This window comes from Carlito syrichta, unplaced genomic scaffold (assembly GCF_000164805.1).
Source record: "Carlito syrichta isolate Samal-C Ts95f unplaced genomic scaffold, Tarsius_syrichta-2.0.1 Scaffold307281, whole genome shotgun sequence".
NCBI classification, from domain to species: Eukaryota; Metazoa; Chordata; class Mammalia; order Primates; family Tarsiidae; genus Carlito; species Carlito syrichta.
This window is the reverse complement of record NW_007251377.1, coordinates 10,894-31,405: the sequence shown is the minus strand read 5'-3', so window position 1 is coordinate 31,405 and position 20,512 is coordinate 10,894. Positions and strand designations below refer to the sequence as shown.

Here is a 20,512-nt window from a genome sequence, read left to right as displayed (position 1 = left end):
AGTTACGCCCACTTCGCAGTGGCTGGCACTGAGGCCGGGACAGCGTGGCGCCGCCGCAACAGCGCGACCGCGGGATGAAAGCGGATTCCCCGATTGCACTATCCAATAGAATGTGGCGTACAGCCACAGGCGCCCACTGCAGCCAATAGCGACGTGCTTCCTGCGGCGGTCGCCCGGGCAACCTTGTGTTGTCGGTTGCTGAAATTAAAAACCACACGTCTACGCTAATATGGTGCCGGCTGTTAGCCAACGCGATGAGAGCTCGAGCCCTGGTCCCCGCACGGGGCTGTGCGCCCTGCGGAGGTCGATCTACTTGCATCCCGTGAGGTTCTAGCATCACCCCCTTTCACCGACTGGGAAAAGCCTGACTCCAGCGCTTGTGCTTTAGTCACTGTACTTGAGGACATGGGGACAGCTCCACGGGAGGGCATGGGAGACCTCGCATAGCCAGGTCACCCTATCACCGCGGCACTTAGTGTTCTTTTTCTCTCTCTCCCTCTCTTTCTAAGGCCAGAGGGCAGGGACATGGCTGTCCCTCTCTGTGTGCCAGGGCCCCAGGAGAGGGAATCTGGAGAGGATGGGAGCCCCAGAGTAACTGGGGTTTGAGACTGAGAGCTGGGGGTGGGGAGGGGAGGGTGCTGGACCCTGCCAGAGCGGAAGTGTCTCTTTAACAAAGGCTGGCCTGGCTCTGGAGCCTGGTTTGCCTCCTACTCAGCTGTAGCTGCAGCTGCTGTGCTGACTCATGCGCTGCCAGCCAGCAGGAGCTGGGAGCATGGGCTCCCTAGGGGCCGCGGCAGGCTGGGGGCTTTTAAATTACAAGACAGAAAAATATGTGATGACCAGGAACTGGCGGGTGGGTGCCCTGCAGAGGCTGCTGCAGCTCGGGATCGTGGCCTATGTGGTGGGGTAAGAGACACGAGCTCTTGGCCGGCTTGGCAGGGGGGATCATGGTTGGTCCTGCTAGGTTGAGGGTTTGGCTCTTTAGGGCCACTGGAGGGGGGCGTGGGGGAGGGTGGCAATTTGGAATGAGGCGGGGTGCTTTGTCCTGTGTGCCCACCTGTCTCCTTCCCAGGGCCTTGTCCCCATTCCCGTGTTGAGCTGTAGGCACGGAGCAGGATGGGCCCCAACCTTGACCAGGGGGTGCTCTGGTGGGGCAGGAGGTAGTCCTTGGCATTTGTGAGAGCTGTATCAGTAAACTTCCCAAGAGAGACCACCAGTTCTAGCTAGGAGTCAGGGGAGTCATTAAGGAGGGAGCTGGGTCTAGCTGAGGCTGGGTGGGGAGTTGTTGGCTGGTGAAGGTGGTAATCTGAGGGCACTAGCTCTCTGATGTATGACCAGAGTTTCTGGCCAGTTGAAAGGGTCTGGAGTGGGAAATGAAGCTGGAGAGGAGGCAGGGCCTAGACGCTGGATGGGAGACTATAGAGAGTGTGTGGGGAGCAAGCTGAGCATGTAGGGCCCAGCTTCACCACTGGTCACTGAGTGCTGGGGACACACCATACTGCCCATCATCTCTTCCCCAGGTGGGCTCTCCTGGCCAAAAAAGGCTACCAGGAGCGGGACCTGGACCCTCAGATTTCTGTTATCACCAAACTCAAAGGGGTTTCTGTGACCCAGATCAAGGAACTTGGGAATCGTCTGTGGGATGTGGCCGACTTCGTGAAACCACCACAGGTAGGGTCCCTTGTGCTGCTGCTGGGGTGCCAGTTGACAGCTTGGACACTTGCAGTGAATGTGTGCAAGAGAGAGGCATGTGATGCCAGAGGCAACTGGAGGGGCTCAGGAAGGGCCTCACAGAGGAGTACCACATTACAGGCTTTCAAGAATATGGAGACTTCTAGGTGGACAGGGAACTGGGTCAGAAGCCAGGCCAAAGGAAAGGCATTTACAAAGGCTGCATCCAGAAAAGAGTGGGATGTCTGGAACTCCAGGCTTGAGCATGAGAGTGGAGTGAAAGGGGTGTGGGGGAAGGCGGGGCCTGGAGCTCCCTGAAGTTCCTCCTCCCTGACCTAGGGCTCTCCTCCTGTGCCCCTCTAGGACTGCATTTCTTTTTTCCCTCCACCCAGCTCATCTGCAGTCTCAATTTAGGCATCTCTTTTCTGTTGGTGCCTAAATTGTAGCCCCAGTAACCACCTGCCTCAAGCATAGCTGCCTTGCAGATGCACACCCACCAGGTCAAAGAAAAATCATTTCTGTCTCCTGGCATGGCCTCTCTTCACTCAATGGGGGCTGTGGCATTCACCAGTGACAAAGCCAGACCCAGGACTCAGCCTCCACCCTTTCCCATCCCTCCGGACATTCTTCACTACTGCCCATGCCATGCCTGGCTGAACCTGTGATCTCCTAGTGGGCCCTTTAACGCCTCCTGTTACCCACTCCCTACCCTGGGTGTACACCACACAGCAGCCAGGCTGCACTTTTACACTATCATCAGAGCCTGCAGCCCCTGCTGTCTACCTTAGGAAGGCTTCCCTCTCATGAGGCTGGCTCCAGTCCCTGTATAGCCTAACTGCTGCCCCACCCACTGTCCTCCCTTCCTGGGCACCCATTCTCCAAATGTACAGTGCTCTCACAAGCAGCACTGGGATGCCAGAACCCCTTCCAAATGTCCTTGGCCACACTTTGACCTCAGGCAAAGCTCACCATCTGCTCCACTGACCTCTGCTGTACCAGCGCTTCTGTACCTGTGATGGGGTGGGGGTGGGGGGGATCTGCCTGCCCTACAGCTGGGGCAGGCACTCGGCTCAACTCACCTCTGGATCTTCAGTGCCTAAAAGCAAGAGGCTGTTAGAAAATTCTGGTTGAGTGAATGAAAGTGAATGTGAGAAAAATATCTTATCTCAAAAAAGTGAATGTGGGCATAAGGTTCCCTGGACTCAGAAATGGCCAGAAGCTCAGTCAGCCTCCCATCTCTGCTTCCACCGGCCTTACTGGAAGCATTCTTCTGGGGGACAGTGTTGGTGGTTAGATGGAGCCAATACCCCTTTCCTCACAAACCAGGCTGCCAGCTTCTGGACTTTCCGGTTGGGGGAGCCAAGCAGGAGCCAACTTTGAGCCTTGCCTCCTAGGGAGAGAACGTGTTCTTCTTGGTGACCAATTTCCTTGTGACAGCAGCCCAAGTTCAGGGCAGATGCCCAGAGGTAAGTTTGTTTACCCAGAAGCCTCTGTGCGATTCCACTTTGTCCGTGTCTGAACTTCTGGCTCTTCCCGTGAAACTACTGAGGACTGAGGCTGGTTGACAACCTAGCTTCCTGAGAATAACCAGAGCTCCTGCCAGCTCCTCCTGGGATCTTGGTGGCCTGGTCGCTCCCAGCACGTTCCTTATAATGTCACCTCCTTCAGCAAACACCTGTGAGCCTCCCCCTGGGCCAGCAGGCTGTGTGAGCTTGCAAAACTTCATCCCCTGTACCTCAAGGAACACCTTCATGGACAGCCCACCCAAGGTGGCAGGTCATCCGATAGGGACAGAGGCTGTAGCTGGGGGACCCAGGGAGGCACTTGAGCAGAATCTTAAAGAGTAAGGAGAAGTTGATGAGCAGGTAGATTTAGTTGGAACAGGATTTCCAGGCAGGGGCAGTGCATGGGCAAGGGCCTTGGGTTATGTGAGGTGAGGTGTCTCAGGGGCTACCTGTTGCTGAGTGTGGTTTGATGGGGCAGGAAAGGGGCAGCTCGAGATCTCAGGGGCTCTGTGAGCTCCACTAAGGAGCTGGACTTGATCACAGAAGCCGAAGGAAGCCACGGGATGGGCTCAGGGTAGGGATGCTCAGTCTCCTACACCTTGGGATGCCCCACTTAGGCTGCTGCAGGGAGTTGGATGAAGACAGAGGCAGAAGTGGAGGCCCCGAGGTCTGAGTGGGTTAGGTTGGAGGAGACAGTGGCCCAGCTGGGGTGGACTGGAGAGGTTGACTCAAGACACAGGTAGGGACAGGGAAGCAGAGCAGGTGGTTCTACTCTGTCCTCTGCCCACTTCATCTTAGTCCCCCCTTCCTTCTATCTCATTCTGGCTTCTCAGAGGTCCCCAGCCTCTCTTGCCACCCTGGTGCTATGTTCCTCCTGCTGCCCTGAGCTGAGTGGCCTGGGCAGCAATGACCATCCTTGACCAGGGCAGGACCATGTCTGTGAGAGCACCTGAAGTTCAAGGGTGCCTTCTTCCCTAGAACCCCCAGAAAGCTCACCCACTTTCCTTCTGGCAGATCCCCATAACTCTGTACTTCTGCAGGCATCAATTCCTGTTCATTCCTGTCTTACAGAAGAGCAATCAGGGAAGGAGTAGCTGCGGTCCCTCAGCAAGTGCATGGGGTCCTGGGACTTTAGCATCCAGCTCTTTGTCACCACACCCTGCACCTCCACCCAGCATGCCGAGCATCCTGAACTTACCCTTCCCAAGGTCCCTTCTCCCTCCTTGTTCTGTTGTACAAACTGGACCAGAGGAGCTTGTCTGAAAAGAGTCACTCTGTGCTCACCCTTTGGTAGGAAGAAGTCTGACTTTTCCTTTGGAATATAGCACCCATAACCCCATCTGCCCAGGAGGCTGTTGCCCTCCCCCAACCCTCAACCGCTTCTTTTTATTTGAACCCTCCAGCTTTCCCTTGAGGTCACAAACTCAGGGTACCCTGTGGGGAGCTAGGGTGGGCAGGAGTGTGTCCTTGCAGAATGTGAGGCTGGGTCACAGATGGGAGACCTCCTCTGGACCGTTGGTGACATTGCTGTCTTCATGTGCTCCACTTCAGCACCCCTCCATCCCATTGGCTACCTGCTGGGCCGACAAGGACTGCCCTGAAGGGGAGATGGGCACGCACAGCCACGGTAACTGGGCTCTTCCAGTGCCTCTGCCAGGGTGGGGGGCCAGGCTGGGACCCTGGGCGGCTCCTGACTGCGTCACTGTCTGGGTATCTCCATTCTGCCAACAATTCACAACCCTCCCCTCTCCCCCGGCCCATACCTTCTCCAAGCCCTGTGGAGATTTGAGGGCCTAGAGTTCATCTTGTGTTTCCAAGGCATGAAAACAGGACAGTGTGTCGTGTTCAACGGGACCCACAGGACCTGTGAGATCCTGAGCTGGTGCCCAGTGGAGAGCAGTGCCGTACCCACGTACGTGTCCCTTCCAACACCCCTGACCCCAGCACAGGGCTCAGGCCTGGCAGAAGCCCTCACCTCCCCTCTACTCACAGGCGGCCCCTACTGGTCCAGGCTCAGAACTTCACACTGTTCATCAAAAATACTGTCACCTTCAGCAAGTTCAACTTCTCCAAGTAAGGAGGGGGAAGTCCCTGCTGGTCCTGACTGGCCCCAGACCTTCCCTGTCCCCTGCCCCTTCTTACTACCCCACCTCCTGGCCCCTCCCAGGTCCAATACCTTGGAGACCTGGGACCCCACCTATTTCAAATGCTGCCGCTATGATCCACACTCCAGCCCTTACTGCCCCGTGTTCCGCATCGGAGACCTTGTGGCCGAGGCTGGAGGGGACTTTGAGGACTTGGCGTTGCTGGTAGGTCCTCAGGGGGCAGAGTTCCCAGAGGGCTCTAGAGAATGTCCTGGGCCCAACCACTGGTAAAGCAATGATGTGCTGTGTGCAGGGTGGTTCTGTGGGCATCAGTATCCACTGGGATTGTGACCTGGACACCGGAGGCTCTGACTGCCGGCCCCACTACTCCTTCCAGCTGCAGGAGAGGAGCTACAACTTCAGGTGCATCCCCCACTGTCCCCATGCCTGGCTGTATCCCCTCTACCCATCTCCCCATGGTAGCCAGGACAGACCACACCAGGCCCAGCCCTTGGAATGTTCCACTGTGTGTATGGGGGGGGGAGTTCCAGGAGCAGGAGGGGGTGTTATTTTTAGCCCCCATGTAATCTCCCACAGGCACCATTCAGCCTCCTCTTGAGCCCTGCACCTCCCCACTCCAGCTCAGGCTTCTCACCTCCAGACCCTCCTCCACCCAACCCTGCCTCCAGCATCTCCCATCAATGACATGGGGCTTTTGTTTTTACTTTCCCCTTCAGCTTTTATCTATATATTCAATTTTTCAAATATCTCTAGAAAAGTTCAAACACTTGTACCGCAGACACCCATTTACCCTCTATCTAGGTTTACCAGTTTTTACAATCTGGTAGAATTTGCCTTCTCTCCTTGTCTAGAGTGAGCTGGATATAGTTTGATCGGTCTCAAACAGAAATGCTTGAAAGCAGGTGGTAGATATCCAAAAACTCATCCTTCTCAATGTCCTGAGAACAGAGACCCTCCCCACATGACTACTGTCCTCTTGTTACAGTCAAGAAATTGACTAATGGCAGAATATATCTAATACTTAAATTTCCCCAACTGTGCCAATAGTGGTGATAAATCTTTGTATGTTCCGATCCAGGATGCACTCAAGGATCTTTCATTAAGTTTATTGTTGTGTCTTTGAGTCTTTTCTTTTTTGGTTAGGGGTCTCACTCTGTCACCCAGGCTGGAGTGAAGTGGCACAATCATGGCTGACTGCTGCCTCAACTTCCTGGGCTCAGGAGATCCTTCTGCCTCAACCTCCCAGGTATCTGGAACTACAGGCACCTGCCACAATGCCCAGCTAATTTTTTGATTTTTTGTAGAGATGAAGTCTTGCTATGTTGCCCAGGCTGGTCTTGAACCTGTGGGCTCATACAATCTTCCTGCTTGGCCTTCTGAAATGTTTGGATTGCAGGTATGAGCCACTGTGCCCATTGTCTTTGAGTCTTTTTTTTATTGTTTTATTTCGATTATTACCATTTTTTAAAAATAGAGACAGGGTCTTGCTATGTTGCCCAGGTTGGTCTCCACCTCCCGGGCTCAAGCAATCCTCTTGCCTCAGCCTCCCATAGTGCTGGGATTACAGGCATGAGCCACTGAGCCCGGCCCTTTGAGTCTTCTAAGTGGACCCCCAGGATCCTTCTGCCACCTAGGAACACCTCATCATGCATGCAGGCATATGCAAGGCCACATATGGCCACCAGGCCTGTGGATGATGCCCCTTGATATAGCTCCGTGCACCAGGCCTGGTCTGGCTTCCCTGACTGCCTCGGCTCTTCTCAACCACTGGGGCTGGCTCCTTCTCCTCACACCTCTGTGCTGGCAGACTACCCACATGCATGTTCTTCCATGCCCACCTCAGATGTCTCCCTCCAGGAAGCCCACCCCGTTCCCAGGAGACAGTGAGTTCCAAATTTGACTTCCCACCTCTGGGCTCTTACATCCCTGAGCCTGCTCCATCCCTTCATCTGATATCCCCCAGTGCTGGTGTCTGTTTGGAGACCTGTCTGTCCCCTGCCCTCTCAGCAGGCAGAAGGCTTTTGAGAGGCCAGTCTCAGTTTCCTTTCCCCCTTTTCTCAGCAATGACACAGGGATGAGACCCAGGATTCAGGCTTGGGGCGGATGTTTATGGAGTCAGTGGATAAGAGAGACAGAGGCCTGGCAGAACCAGCCCTGCCTGGGGAAGGGCAGAGCAGACCACTGGAACCCTCTCTTGCCTGCAGGACAGCCACTTACTGGTGGGAACACCCAGGTGTGGAGGCCCGGAGCCTGCTCAAGCTTTACGGGATCCGCTTCGACATCCTTGTCACTGGGCAGGTCGGATCGAATAGGAGTGGGGCTGGTGGCAGGAGGGCCAGGCAGATGGGGCTGGAGGAAGCACAAGGTGACAGTCATGACCCAAGAGGCTCAATCCATGTCTCTCTCAGGCAGGGAAGTTTGGCCTTATCCCCACGGCCATTACTCTAGGCACTGGAGCTGCTTGGCTGGGCGTGGTGAGTCTGAGCACCATGGGCGATCTCAGGCTGCAGAAGCACCAGCCTGGGTCTGCCCAAATGCATGCCTGAGCCCCCGTGCCTGCACATTGAGTCTTAGGGAGAAGGCTGGGGAGGTGACAGGAAGACAGGGTGGGGGACTAGGACATGGGTCGGCCCTGCCTCTCCAGGTCACCTTCCTCTGTGACCTGCTGCTGCTGTATGTGGACAGAGAAGCCCATTTCTACTGGAGGACCAAGTATGAGGAGGTGAGCTGTGGGCCTGCCAGGGTCCTTGAGCTGGGGCTGCCCTGCCTGGATTCTGGGTTCAGCCACACTTCAAGGGATGTTGGTCAAATCCCTGACCTGCTTTCCTTGTTTGCAGGCAAAGGCCCCGAAGGCAACTGCCAACTCTATGTGGGGCACACTGGCTTCTGCATCCCAAGCCCAGCTGCCTAGGTGCCTCAGACAGGGCCCAGCATCTGCCCCCGTGGCCCCTGCTACTGGAAGTCAGACACCGACACCAGGGTGGCCCTGCCCGGGCTCTGGCACCCACTCACTGGCGAATTCCTGTGGCCTATAGATTTTCCCTGTTGGTTGGGAGCTGGGGGATGGGAGGAGAGGGGGGAATCTCAGGAATGAAGCCCCAGCAGGACCCAGGTGCTAGGGGAAGAATTCTACCCTCCATCTCCCAAGTAGATGGTCCCTTCCTGGCTCCAGCCTTCCTGGAGAGCCACAAAAGCCAAGAGTTTTTGTTTGTTTTGTTTTGTTTCTTAGAAACAGTCTTGCTCTGTCACCCAGGCTGGAGTGCAGTAGCATGATCATAGCTCAGTGCAGCCTCCAACTCCTGGGGCTCAAACCATCCTCCCACCTCAGCCTCCAGAGTAGCTGGAACTACAGTGTGCACCACCATGCCCTGCTCAGTTAGAAGCCAATTTTGTGTAAAGACCTAAGCCATAGAGACTGGGAGAGTCCGGTGTGCCCGCAGGGTAGGGTGCTATCCAGTGGGGCTCCTGCTACATTTGAGTCTGGCGCTCTCGCTCCGAGACTCTGTTCCCAACGTTCCTACCAGAGGTCCGCTCAGCAACGGCCAGCACATTCCTTACTCTGCCTGGTTCCTCCCCCTCTTCCCCCTGCCTGCACCCCCACTGTAGGTAGAGACCCTACCTGCTCAGCTGCCCTGCAGCTGTTCTTAAGGTCCTGAGGACCCCCAGCCTGGGCAGGCCTGCAGAACCAAAGGCCAGGTAGAAAGAGGCCTGATTGGGGAGAGGATGGGGATTGTTTCAGCTGCTCTGCCCCTGGCTTGCCCTGGGGCAGGTCTTCATCCCTAGATGGAGTAGGGAAGGCAGATGATCCAGCCTGCCAGGCAGTAGTGTAGGCACCTGTTGTGCCCACACTTGCTCAGCTTATGAGGGCTAGGACAGGGAGGAGAGGGTAGCAGTTGGAGAGGTAGCTGAGTTGGTGGTCATTTAGTCCTTTGGGACCTTCTATGTACCTCTTCAGTGACTTCCCTCCACCCCTGTTCACCAGGCTTCCTGGGAGCTCTGGGGATGGGGAGGCTGGACATTTGAAATTCACTGCAGTCCAAGTCACTTTAGAAACCTGTCTGGGCAGCTGCATGTGGGAGGACCGACTCTGACCCCAGGGAGAGTAGAATGGCTGGAAGGAATGTCCCTAAAAAAGGACACTGAGGTCTCTGACAGGCCTCTAAGATCCTCCTAGGGTCTTGAGCCCTACCCATGCCCCAGGGCCAATCAGGATGGGAGGAGCAGGGCTGCAGGAGTCAAGGTGGGGCAGGGTGGGGCAGGATTTGGGAGAATCCACTTTAGGGAGGTGAGGGATTACTTTCAATCAGGGGTACCTAGTGATCAGGGCATGCTGAGAAGGGTCATGGTTGGGGCTGAGGCTGGACTGGTACCTAGAATCTTCTGGCACCTGGAACCTCAGCAAAGTCTTTGGGGTCCCTGCTGTCTCTAAGTCCCCAGAGCCATGTCCATGAGGAGATGGGCCTGAAGGGCTGGGGGGAACTATGGCCCATGAGACCTGGGTATCCAAGGAAGGTCACATGTACCTGGCTGTCCTTGGAGCCCAGGAAAAGCTGGTGTCTCAGCTGGAGAAAGTCGAGGAGTAAAGTCAACAAAACCAGCAGCTTCCTGTATAGTCCTTGTTGGTAGGAGTGGGAAGGGAGAAGCACCACAGTGGACACACATAGCCATGGGGAGAACAGGGGCAGGCCTGGGGCTTTCCTGGGAACCCATCCAGGATCGAGGCCCTACAGCCTACAGGTGGGCAGGAAAGTAGCTGGAGGAGGCCCAAACACTCATGTACACACAGGAGCATAAGGACCATATGTGCAGTGGCAGTTGTCACCTCAGTCTACGCAGGCCTGCACCCCCAGGGTAGTCATGTGGGCCATTTGGGCAGGTGTCCGCAGGAGTGGGTATGCCCATGTGGATGTGTGCCTGTGTGGGTGTGTATGTTCCCAGGGAAGGCCTCAGGCATATACCATGCTCTCTGGGAGCCCTGGGAAACCAAGGGGACCCTGGAACCCCACTGCCCTTTCTAGGTTGCCTCTTTGGGACCCAGGCTCTCCTACCTGGATCTGCCCCCTAGCAGACTTGTGGAGAGCCTGATCCTACATGAACCCCAACTTGCCTGGCACGTGTAGCTCCCCCTGAGCAGGTCAGAAGGCACTGATCAGAGAGGACACCTGGATTTAGTCCTGCCCATGTCCCTGAGTCAGCATGGTCCCAGGACTGGCACCTCCCCTTTGCAGAGCCTCAGTGTCTTTGATGTGGATTGGAGACAATTGCCTGATTCCCTGGGGCAGGTAAAGACTCATTTTATGTCACAAAGAATGCCACAGTGGACACACAGCAGGCCACATGGCTGGCTAAGCAATTATTATTATGCATCCCCGAGGCTGTGGGCCTCCTTCCCGCAGGCCCCCCTCCCACCTTCCCAGGTAGCTGGAGTTGGTCATAAATAGAAAGGCACTGAGCCAAGAGTCCACCGCACCAGTGCTGGCCCAGGCCCATTCCTGAAGACCCCAAGCTCAGCACCTGGGTGAAGTTCTTAAGGTCCTGAGGATCCCCAGCCTGAGCGGCCCTGCAGACCCAAGCTGCCCCAGGTAGAAAAGGGGCTCCCAGCCCCTCTGGCCTCCCGAGGATGGGGGCCAGCCAGCTACTCCGTGCTGCCAGGCTCCTGGGCTGGTGCCTGGCTGGGGGGCTGCACAGCCTGCACCATCTCCTCCAGGCTGCCCCCGGGGAACACCACATAGTGTGTGGTGGCCAGGCCTGGAGGTTCCCGCTGGTTCTGCTTGCTGTGCCTGATGCCATAGCCAAAATACACGACGAGTCCTGCATGGGGTGGGAGTGGGGAAATGAACCTGAGGGGCAGGCCCCAGTCCTGTGTGCCCTCCTTGCTCTCCTCCTGACCCCTTCAGGGTTCCAGCTTGGTCCCCACTCACCCATTAGCAGCCAAATGGAGAAGCGCACCCAGGTGAGGTAGCTGAGCTTCAGCATGAGGCAGATGTTGAGGAGGATGCTCAGGGCTGGAGTCAGGGGCACCATGGGAATCTAGGGAAGGCAGGACAGGGCTGGGCTGAGCTGGGCTGCAGGAAAGATCTGCCAGCCCACAGCCTGATCTCACAGCAGTTCACAGAGCCTGTCTCTCTCTCTTGAGAGTCTGGAGAGACATACTCACTCCCCACGCAGAAAGAGTTGTGGGATGGATGTCTTGGCCTCTCCAACCCTGGGAGCCCTTGTCCATTCTGGGATGGCAGAGGAGGAGGGGGCTGAGCACAAGCCGTGATAGCTGGGGGAGGTACCTGAAACGTGTCTTGTTGGTGTTGCTGCTGGTGAGCCCATAGGATGAGGAGGCTGAGCAGAAACACGACACTGCTGAGCAGGAGCAGCAGGATGTAGGCCCAGCGCGAGAGTTGCAGGGCCGAGCCCCCGAAGACCAGCACGCAGCCCAGAGTGATGGCTGAGGCCACCAGGATGCTGAGTGCCCATGTCACAGCTGCTCCAGGGCTGCATCCTTCCAGGAAGCCCAGGTAGGGCCTCAGGGCCAGTCGCACCTCTCCTGGCTCAGAGACGGCGGCTTGCACGGCACCCACCAGCTGAATGTGGTCTGAGAAGGAACTGTGCTCCTTGGTTAGGGGGCCAGGACTGGCCGGGCTTGGGGAGTTGGGTGGAGAAGCCTTCTGGAAGCGCAGCACAATGATGCTGGCAGCTACAAAGGTGTAGGCCAGCAGTGTGCCAATGGACAGGAACTGGACCAGCGCCTCCAGGTCCAGCAGCAGCGCCAAGAGGGCTGTGAGGAACCCAAACACCAGGATGCCCACCACAGGCACCTGCGTCCGGGGGTGCACGCGAGCAAACACTTGGAAGAAGAGCCCATCGGTGGCCATGGCATAGACGATGCGTGGCAGGGAGAAGAGGCTGCTGAGGAGGACAGTATTCATAGCTGTGGCAGAGGGCAGGGCAGGGTCAGCATGGTAGAGGAGCCCACCAGGGCCTCTCCTGGGGGCCAGGGCATGGGGGTCTCCTGGGAGCATGGGCATGAGTTTGTGTTCTCAGAGTGAGCATGAAGAGGGAGGGAGGTATTGGATTGTCAGCCCCCCTGCCCAGGGATGGGACACTCTGGTTTGGGTCACAGGCCCATTGGAGAATCTGATGACAATCAAGTCCCTCTGCCCAGAAAATAACCTATGAGCACATGCCCAGAACTAACATTCTATGGAACATTTTCAGGGAGGCCCCTATCAACAAGCCTGGGCAGAGAATTACTAATAATTAGCACTTTCCTGAACCCTTTATGCAACTGGTAAAACTGAGGCCCAGATGGAAGTATGTTCCCTGGGAAGGTCAGGGCAGGGCCCCACTGCTCTGTTCCCCACCACCCTGCCTGGAAAGGCCTCTTACCACAGATGGAGCCAGCCGCCACAATGAAGCCAGCCCAGCTGTAGCCTCGCCGGTAGAAGGCATCGGCAAGCGCGGAGTCAGGGTCCAGGCTATGCCAGGGCACCATGAGGGTTAGCACAGTGGAGACAAGGATGTAAGCAGCAGCTGCCAGGCTAAGCGAGATGGCAATGGCCAAGGGCACAGACTGCCGTGGGTTCCGGGCCTCCTCACTGGAGGCAGCAATGACATCAAAACCCACAAAAGCATAGAAGCAAGAGGCAGTGCCGGCCATGACACCAGAGAAGCCAAAGGGTGCAAAGCCACCCTCTTCAGCACTCCAGTTGTGGGGCTGGGCCAGGATGAAGCCCAAGATGATAATGAAGAGGATGACAACCAGGCTGAGGACCGAGAAGGTGTGGTTGAGCCAGGAGGAGACTCGGGCTCCACAGGAGACAAAGGCAGAGGCCAGAAGGATAATGCCAGCAGCCAGGAAGTCTGGGGAGTGGCCCAAGAGGGGCACATGCCAGACACCCACATGGGTCTCAGTGAAGTTGCGGATACCATGGCTGAAGATGGAGTCCAGGTAGCCACTCCAGGCGCGGGCCACAGCAGCGCCACCAATGAGGTATTCAAGGAGCACGTTCCAGCCAATGAGGAAGGCCCACAACTCACCCACGGATACATAGGTGAACAGGTAGGCAGAGCCCGTGCGGGGCACTCGTGCCCCAAATTCTGCATAGCATAGGGCCGCCAGCAGGGAGGCCACGGCGGCCACACCAAAGGACAAGAGCACAGCGGGGCCGGCCATGTCTTTGGCCACAGTGCCTGTGAGCACGTAGAGGCCTGAGCCCACCATGCCACCCACACCCAACAGGGTCAGGTCCAGCGTGGACAGGCAGCGCCGCAGTGACGTCTCCATGGTGGACTCCTCCAGCGGCTTCAGCCGGTTCAACTTCTGGCAGAAGCGTGCCACGCTGGCAGCACTGGGCAGTCCCCGGACCATGGCAGGTGGCTGACAAGAGCACCAAACCAGCTGTTGGAACTTACTAGGGCTAGAAGGGAATGACAGAATGACCAGCTGGGTTCTGGCCATCCTTCGGTCCCTCCTGGAGCATCCACCCTCAGTCTTCTCTCTGTCCCTGCCCTGGAGACCTGGGCACCCACACCATTGGCCTGCTGGTGGGCTGGGATGGAACAGGGCTCAGGGCCTGCATGCAGGAGGTGGCAAGGAAGCATGGAGGTCTGGTCTGCTTCCCAGGCCGCAGAGGAGGCTGGTGGAGCCACACCTGGGCACCTGCCCGTTGGCCTTGAGGATGGGGAGGGGGTAGCCCGAGGAAACGAGGGGGAGGGGGGCGGGGGGGACAGCCAGTGGTTGGGATCCAGGATCGAGTGAAACATGGCCAGGACCCGGAACAGAGCCGCCCGGGGCGGGCGTGGCCCTGGCAGTCACCTGGCCTCCGACACTGGCGTGCAACACTTCCCCCTGCCACCCACACACACCCGCCCCCACCCGTCTTCTCCCGGTAACTCCCCACTCCCACACCTGCCCCGCCACCAGGCAGGGATATCAGCGCTCCAGGCGGAATGTAAGGGCCCTGGGCCCTACGCCCTAGAGCCAGCTACGCACCACCCAAGCCCCGCACGCCGCAGCCGCCCGAACCAGCTGCGCCGCGCCACGTCCCCAGACACCTGAGACTCCGCCTGCTCTCTGTCCTGAGCCGGTCCCGGTAGCGCCCGCTGCGACCCACCTGCTGTCGCCACCGCGGCCGCCGCTCTGCGCTGCGCCCGCTCCGCCCGCCCGCGCCGACGGCGCAGGGCCCGCCCCCGTCCTCAGGCGCCCCACCCGGCACGTGGCCCCACCCGCCGCCACAGGCTCGGAGAGCCCACCCTGCCCAGGGCTCCCAAGGTCTCCACTGCAGCACACCATGCTCTAGGGATGCCCTGTCCGTGTGACCCATTCACAGAAGAGGGACTAGCCAGACCACCTGGGGGAGATTCAGTGCCAGGTGTGGGGGTGTGGAGTTCATCCTCTTTCCATCGCAGCAGACACTCTCCTTCATCCCTCACCCCGACATATGTACTCCACACAGTTGGACACCACCTGGACTAGGGGCTGCAGGCTTCCAGCACAGCAGGATGAAGGCATGGGGCTGGCTGAGTGGTCCCAGGCAATCCCTGACCTCTCCCGTACAATGGATGGCAGTAGCCATCCTTACACATTGGCAAGAGAGTGCAGCCTTTTAAGTGTGTTCTGTGAACTGGTGGAACTCATGCTGGCTGTTCCAAGCCTCCAGCTACAAAGGCAGGCAAGGAGGCAAGCAGCTCTCCAGCAGGGGAACTCTAGAGCTCCTCAGATGCCAACGGCAGCCTCTCCTAGCCTAGGAGCCCCTGGCAGGCCTTGAGGATCCTGGGGCACTCCAATAGCAGCTCCCTACTCTTGGTTATCAGTGAGGACCACTGTGTACTGAATGTTCCAGGCCAGTCCCTACACTACGGGCAGGACCCGTGTCCCACCATGTGACCATCACAGGCTGCCTGCAGGCTTATTTACTCCAAGGCCAAGGAGTCTTGTCTTTCTGCTCCTCCCACTTCTTTGTAAGTGAGAAAATGGGTGTGATGAGGTATTAACTTGTTCACAGCAAAACAATAACAACCCAGCCCAAACAGACATCTGCTTTCCCTAGAAATGTACACTGGACTTGCTTTCAGATTTACATGTGGCTCATGGGATTAGATCTTAGGGCCACCTGCCACCTGTCACAATGTCGACTGCTGACAGGATAGTGAACTCCCAGAAAAGATGATGCCACCTGGAACACTCTGCTGTGACCAGCCCCCTTGGCCTCTGATATTTGGCTGATAAGTGTCTTGAGAAACTTCTCAGTTGAGCTCCCATTTCCCGTGGGATGATATCTCCCTTAACCCATCCTTATACTGCTTGAGCAAATGTCCCTTGTCCTGAAATGCTGCCACAAATGTCTAGAAAACTACATTTCAGACCAAGAGTCTTAGACAATTTTCTTTTTCTTTGAGTCAGAGTTTCACTCTGTTACCAAGGCTGGAGTGCAATGGCACAATTACCACTCACTGCTGCCTAGACCTCCTGGGCTCAGATGATCCTTCTTCTTCAGCCTCCCAGTAACTGAACTACAGGCACATGCCACCACACCCATCAAATATTTTTGACCTTTTTTTGGGGTAGAGTTGAAGTCTCACTATGTTACCCAATCTGGTCTCGAACTCCTGGGCTCAAGCTATTCTCCCACCTCAGTCTCTAAAATTGCTGAGATTACAGATATGAGCCACCGCATCCAGCAGAGGATTAGGCAGTTTTGTAATGGAAGTTCCCCCAAGGCCTTACCAATGAGCATTAATGGCTGAGGATTGAGCAGTTTTGTAATGGGGTTCCCCTAAGGCCTTATCAATGAGCAACTAATTGCTGGTGTGTAGCATTTTGGAGTGCTAACTTTTTTTTTTTTTTTTTTTTTTTTTTTTGAGTTGGAGTCTCACTCTGTCACCCAGACTGGAGTGAAGTGGCCGCTCCCGGCCACTGCAGCCTCGCCTGCTGGGCTCCGGCGATCCTTCCGCCTCAGCCTTCCAAGTAGCCGGAATTACAGGCGCATGCTACCACGCCCAGCTGATTTTTTGATTTATTGTAGAGATGAGGTCTCGCTGCCCAGGCGGGTCTCGAACCCGCGGGCTCAGGCAATCCACTCGCCTCAGCCTCCCAAAGGCGCGGGATTACAGGCTGAGCCACCGAGCCCGGCTGGAGTGCTAACTTTTTATCTCCCCAGAAAAGGACTCTAATCACACCCCTGCCACAGGCACTAACATACAATGGATTATTGGAGGCCAAGCATGGTTGATACAGTAAATTGTACATTCCAAGGGATATGACTGGGCCAAGTGCTGGGACCCCACTGAGTGAGGCAATTACACAGATCAACACCATGAAGATATAGTAACAATAAGCCATCAGGAAAAAAAAAAGGAGGGAATATTTTCCAACTCATTCTACAAGACCAGAATTACTCTGACTCCAAACTCGACAAAGGCATCATAAAAAAAGAATAGTGAGACTTCATCTCTACAAAAATTTATTTTAAAAAATTAGCTGGGCTCTGGGTGTAGTGGCTCATGCCTGTAATCCCAGCACTTTGGGAGGCCAAGGCAAGAGGATTGCCTGAGCCCAGGAGTTCAAGACCAGCCTGGGCAACTTGGCGATAAATCAGAAAATTAGCTGGGCACGGTGACTCATGCCTGTAATCTCAGCACTTTGGAGGCTTAGGCAGGAGAATCACTTGAGGACAGGAGCTAAGGATCAGCCTGGGCAAACATAGCAAAACCTCATCTTTACAGCAACCAACCAAGCATACAAAAGCAACTCAATATACAGTGTACAAAACCCACATATACAGAGGGCTGACTTTTCCTAAAAGCAGATTCTATAGGGTCAATTGCAGTACTTGAGTATACACAACTTTTGAATTTGGATTTGATGTATAAATGGGGGGATGGTTTCCTAGAACCAATCCCCTGCAAATACTGAGGGAAAACTACTAGAAATCAAATCCTGCAACATGAAAAAAAGGACCAGGTGTGATTTATCCCAGGAATTCAAGGTTGATTGAACATATGAAAATAAACCAGTGTAATACACCATACTAATAGAATAAAGAACAAAAGCCACACAATCATCTCAATAGAAATATAGAAAGCAAGCTGGGCTCAGAGGCTCAGTCTGTAATCCCAGCACTTTGGGAAGCTGAGGTGAGTGGATTGCTTAAGCCCTCGGGTTCGAGACCCACCTGGGCAACTTGGCGAGGCCTCATCTCTACAATAAATCAAAAAATGAGCCAGGCGTGGTAGCGCGTGCCTGTAGTTCCAGCTACTAGGAGGGCTGAGACGGAAGGATCGCCGGAGCCCAGCAGATTGAGGCTGCAGTGACCGGGAGCGGCCACTGCACTCCAGTCTGGGTCACAGAGTGAGACTCCAAATAAAAAATAATAAAAAAAAAGAAATATAGAAAGCAGTCAACAAACTAGGGATAGAAGGGAACATTCTCTATCCTGAAACTTGTCCAAAAGTCCACAGCTAATTTACTAAAAAGACCAAAAGCTATTCTCTAAGATCAGAATCAACATAAGGATGTTCACTCTCATCATTTGGATTAACATTGTAACTTTGTACTCTAGCCAGGGCAATTAGACAAGAAAATGAAATAAATGGAATCCCAATTGGAAAGGAAGAAGTAAAACTATCCCTCATCACAGATGACATGATTTCACAGGAAATTCTAAGGTGGCCAGGCACGGTATCTCACACCTATAATCCTAGCACTTTGGGAGGTTGAAGCAAGAGAATTGGTTGGGGCTAGAGGTTCAAGACCAGCCTGGGCAATAAAGTGAGACCACATCTCTACAAAAAATAATTAAATAAGAATAAATTTTTTTGAAAAATGGTGTTCAGATTACAACAATCCCACCCCCTCTCACCCCCCCAATACATATATATACAAGCCAGGAACATCCCAAGGAATTCATAAAAATAAAAAAACTACTGAATTATTAATAATAAACAAGTTCAGCAAAGGTGCAAAATACAAGATAATAATACAAAAATCAATTGTATTTCTGTACACCAGCAATGACAGAGTGAGACTTCAGCTCAAAGAATAAATAAATAAAATAAAAAATAAAATACTTAGAATAAATTTAATAAAAGAAATGTACACTGTGTATACAGTAAGCTACTAAACATCACTGCAATAAATTAAACACAATAAAAATAAATAGAAAGACAGCCCATGTTCATAGACTGTAAGATTTTGTATAATTATTATTTTATTTTATTATTATTATTTTTTTTAGTTGGAGTCTTACTCGATCGCCCAGACTGGAGTGCAGTGACTGCTCCTGACCACTACAGCCTCGCCTGCTGGGCTCTAGCGATCCTTCCGCCTCAGCCTTCCAAGTGGCCGGAATTACAGGCATGCGCTACCACGCCAGGCTGATTTTTTGATTTATTGTAGAGATGAGGTCTTGCTGCCCAGGTGGGTCTTGAACCCGCGGGCTCAGGCAATCCACTCACCTCAGCCTCCCAAAGGCGCGGGATTACAGGCTGAGCCACCAAGCCCGGCTTATTATTTTATTTTTTATTTTTGAGTCAGAGTCTCACTCTGTCGCTCAGGCTGGAGTGCAGTGGCATGCTCACGGCCACTGCAGCCTTGACCTGTTTGGCTTAGGTGATCCTTCCACTTTAGCCTTCCAAGTAGCTGGAACCACAGGCATGTGCCACCATACCCAACTAATTTTTTTTTTTTTTAATCGTAAAGACGAGATCTCGCCATGTTGCTCAGGCTGATCTCGACCCCCTGAGCTCAGGCAATCCTCTCGTCTCTGCCTCCCAAAGTGCTGGGATTACAGGCGTGAGCCACTGTGCCTGGCCAGATTTTATATTATTAAGATGGCAGTGTTTCTCATATTGGTCTACAGACTCAGTGCAATTCCTATCAAAATCTCAACTGCATATTTTGCAGACTTTATCAAAATGAATCCAAAATTTAGATGGAAATGCAAGGGTCTCAGAATAGCTAAAATATTTTTGAAAAATAACAGAGTGGGAGGCCTCACAATTCCTCATTTCTAAACTGACTACAAAGTTACAGTAATCAAGACTAAGGGACTGACAAGGGTAGACAATATAGATCTATACAGAATAGATCTATATTGAAAATCCAGAAATAAACCCTGCTGTTTGTGGACAATTGATTTTTTAAAAATAGACTTTATTAGCTAGGTACAGTGACACATGCCTGTAGTTCCAGCTACTCAGGAGGCTGAGATGGGAGAATCACTCGAGCCCAAGAGTTTAAGGCTGGATTGTGCTATGATCGCACCTATGAGTAGCCACTGTACTCAAAAACAAAACTAGATTTTATTTTTCAGAGTAATTTTAGGTTTGCAGAAATATTGAGCAGACATTACAGAGAGTTCCTGTATGCTCCCTGCCCTCACACATGCATAGCTTCTCTCACTATTGACATCCAGCCCCAGAGTGATACATTATTATTAGCAATAAACCTACACTGACACCTAGAGTCCATAGCTTACATAGGGCTCGCTCTTGTTGTTGTACATTCCATGGGTTTGAATAAATGTATTATGACATGTACACACCATTATAGTATCACACAGAATAGTTTCACTGCCCTAAAAAATCCTCTGTATTTTGCCTATCCATCCTTTTCTCTCCCTAATCCCTAGCAACTACCAATCTTTTTATTATCTCCACAGTTTTATCTTTTCCAAAATGGCATATAGCTGCAATTGTACAGCATGTAGCCTTTTCAGAGTGACTTTTTTCACTTAGTAATGTGTGTGAAGTTCCTACATGTATTTTCGTGGCTTGATAGCTCATTTCTTTTTAGCACTGAAATAGCACTGGTTGTACCACAGTTTATATATACGTTCACCTACTGGAAGTCATCTTTGGTTGCTTCCAAGTTTTGGTAATTATGGATAAAGTCACTATAAACATCTTTGTGCAGGTTTTTGTGTGGACATATGTTTTCAACTCACTGGGGTAAATACTGAAGAGTGCGATTGCTGGGTCGTATGGTAAGAATATGTTTAGCTTTGTCAGAAATTGCCAAACTGTCTTTCAACGTGGCTGCACCATTTTGCATTTCCATCAGCATGAATGAGGGTTCCTGTTATTCCACATTTTCATCAGCATTTTTCATTGTCATTGTTCTGTATTTTTATTTTATATTTTTATTTTATTTTATTTGAGTCAGAGTCTCCTCTGTTGCCCAGGATGGAGTGCAGTGGTATACTCATGCTGCCACAGCCTCAACCTGCTGAGCTTGGG

The 20,512-nt window shown here is 53.6% G+C and overlaps 2 protein-coding genes across 2 annotated transcripts; one reads left to right on the top strand and one right to left on the bottom strand.

Moving 5' to 3' along the window:
* Window positions 1–742: 742 nt before the first annotated feature.
* On the top strand, window positions 743–8,316 carry P2RX6 (purinergic receptor P2X 6). The gene is made up of 12 exons (XM_021715683.1): window positions 743–906; window positions 1,521–1,671; window positions 3,066–3,137; window positions 4,728–4,803; window positions 4,995–5,088; window positions 5,169–5,249; window positions 5,344–5,485; window positions 5,574–5,683; window positions 7,486–7,579; window positions 7,690–7,755; window positions 7,926–8,003; window positions 8,119–8,316. The coding sequence occupies exons 1-12, from the start codon at window positions 743–745 to the stop codon at window positions 8,314–8,316; spliced, it is 1,326 nt and encodes a 441-aa protein (XP_021571358.1).
* Window positions 8,317–10,619: 2,303 nt separating this feature from the next.
* Window positions 10,620–14,432, bottom strand: SLC7A4 (solute carrier family 7 member 4). The gene is made up of 5 exons (XM_008064314.1): window positions 14,389–14,432; window positions 12,662–13,692; window positions 11,563–12,203; window positions 11,203–11,311; window positions 10,620–11,092 (listed from the first exon to the last, which is right to left on the bottom strand). The coding sequence occupies exons 2-5, from the start codon at window positions 13,641–13,643 to the stop codon at window positions 10,917–10,919; spliced, it is 1,908 nt and encodes a 635-aa protein (XP_008062505.1). The 5' UTR covers window positions 13,644–13,692; window positions 14,389–14,432; the 3' UTR covers window positions 10,620–10,916.
* Between the last annotated feature and the right edge of the window lie 6,080 nt (window positions 14,433–20,512).

Excerpts from the sequence above, each read along its gene's own strand:
- P2RX6 (XM_021715683.1), top strand. The coding sequence starts at position 743 with ATGCGCTGCCAGCCAGCAGGAGCTGGGAGCATGGGCTCCCTAGGGGCC. Across the intron at positions 907-1,520 it reads ATCGTGGCCTATGTGGTGGG|GTGGGCTCTCCTGGCCAAAA; the intron begins GTAAGAGACACG and ends TCTCTTCCCCAG. Across the intron at positions 7,580-7,689 it reads ACATCCTTGTCACTGGGCAG|GCAGGGAAGTTTGGCCTTAT; the intron begins GTCGGATCGAAT and ends TGTCTCTCTCAG.
- SLC7A4 (XM_008064314.1), bottom strand. The coding sequence starts at position 13,643 with ATGGTCCGGGGACTGCCCAGTGCTGCCAGCGTGGCACGCTTCTGCCAG. Across the intron at positions 12,204-12,661 it reads GGCGGCTGGCTCCATCTGTG|CTATGAATACTGTCCTCCTC; the intron begins GTAAGAGGCCTT and ends CCTCTGCCACAG. Across the intron at positions 11,312-11,562 it reads ACCAACAAGACACGTTTCAG|ATTCCCATGGTGCCCCTGAC; the intron begins GTACCTCCCCCA and ends TGCCTTCCCTAG.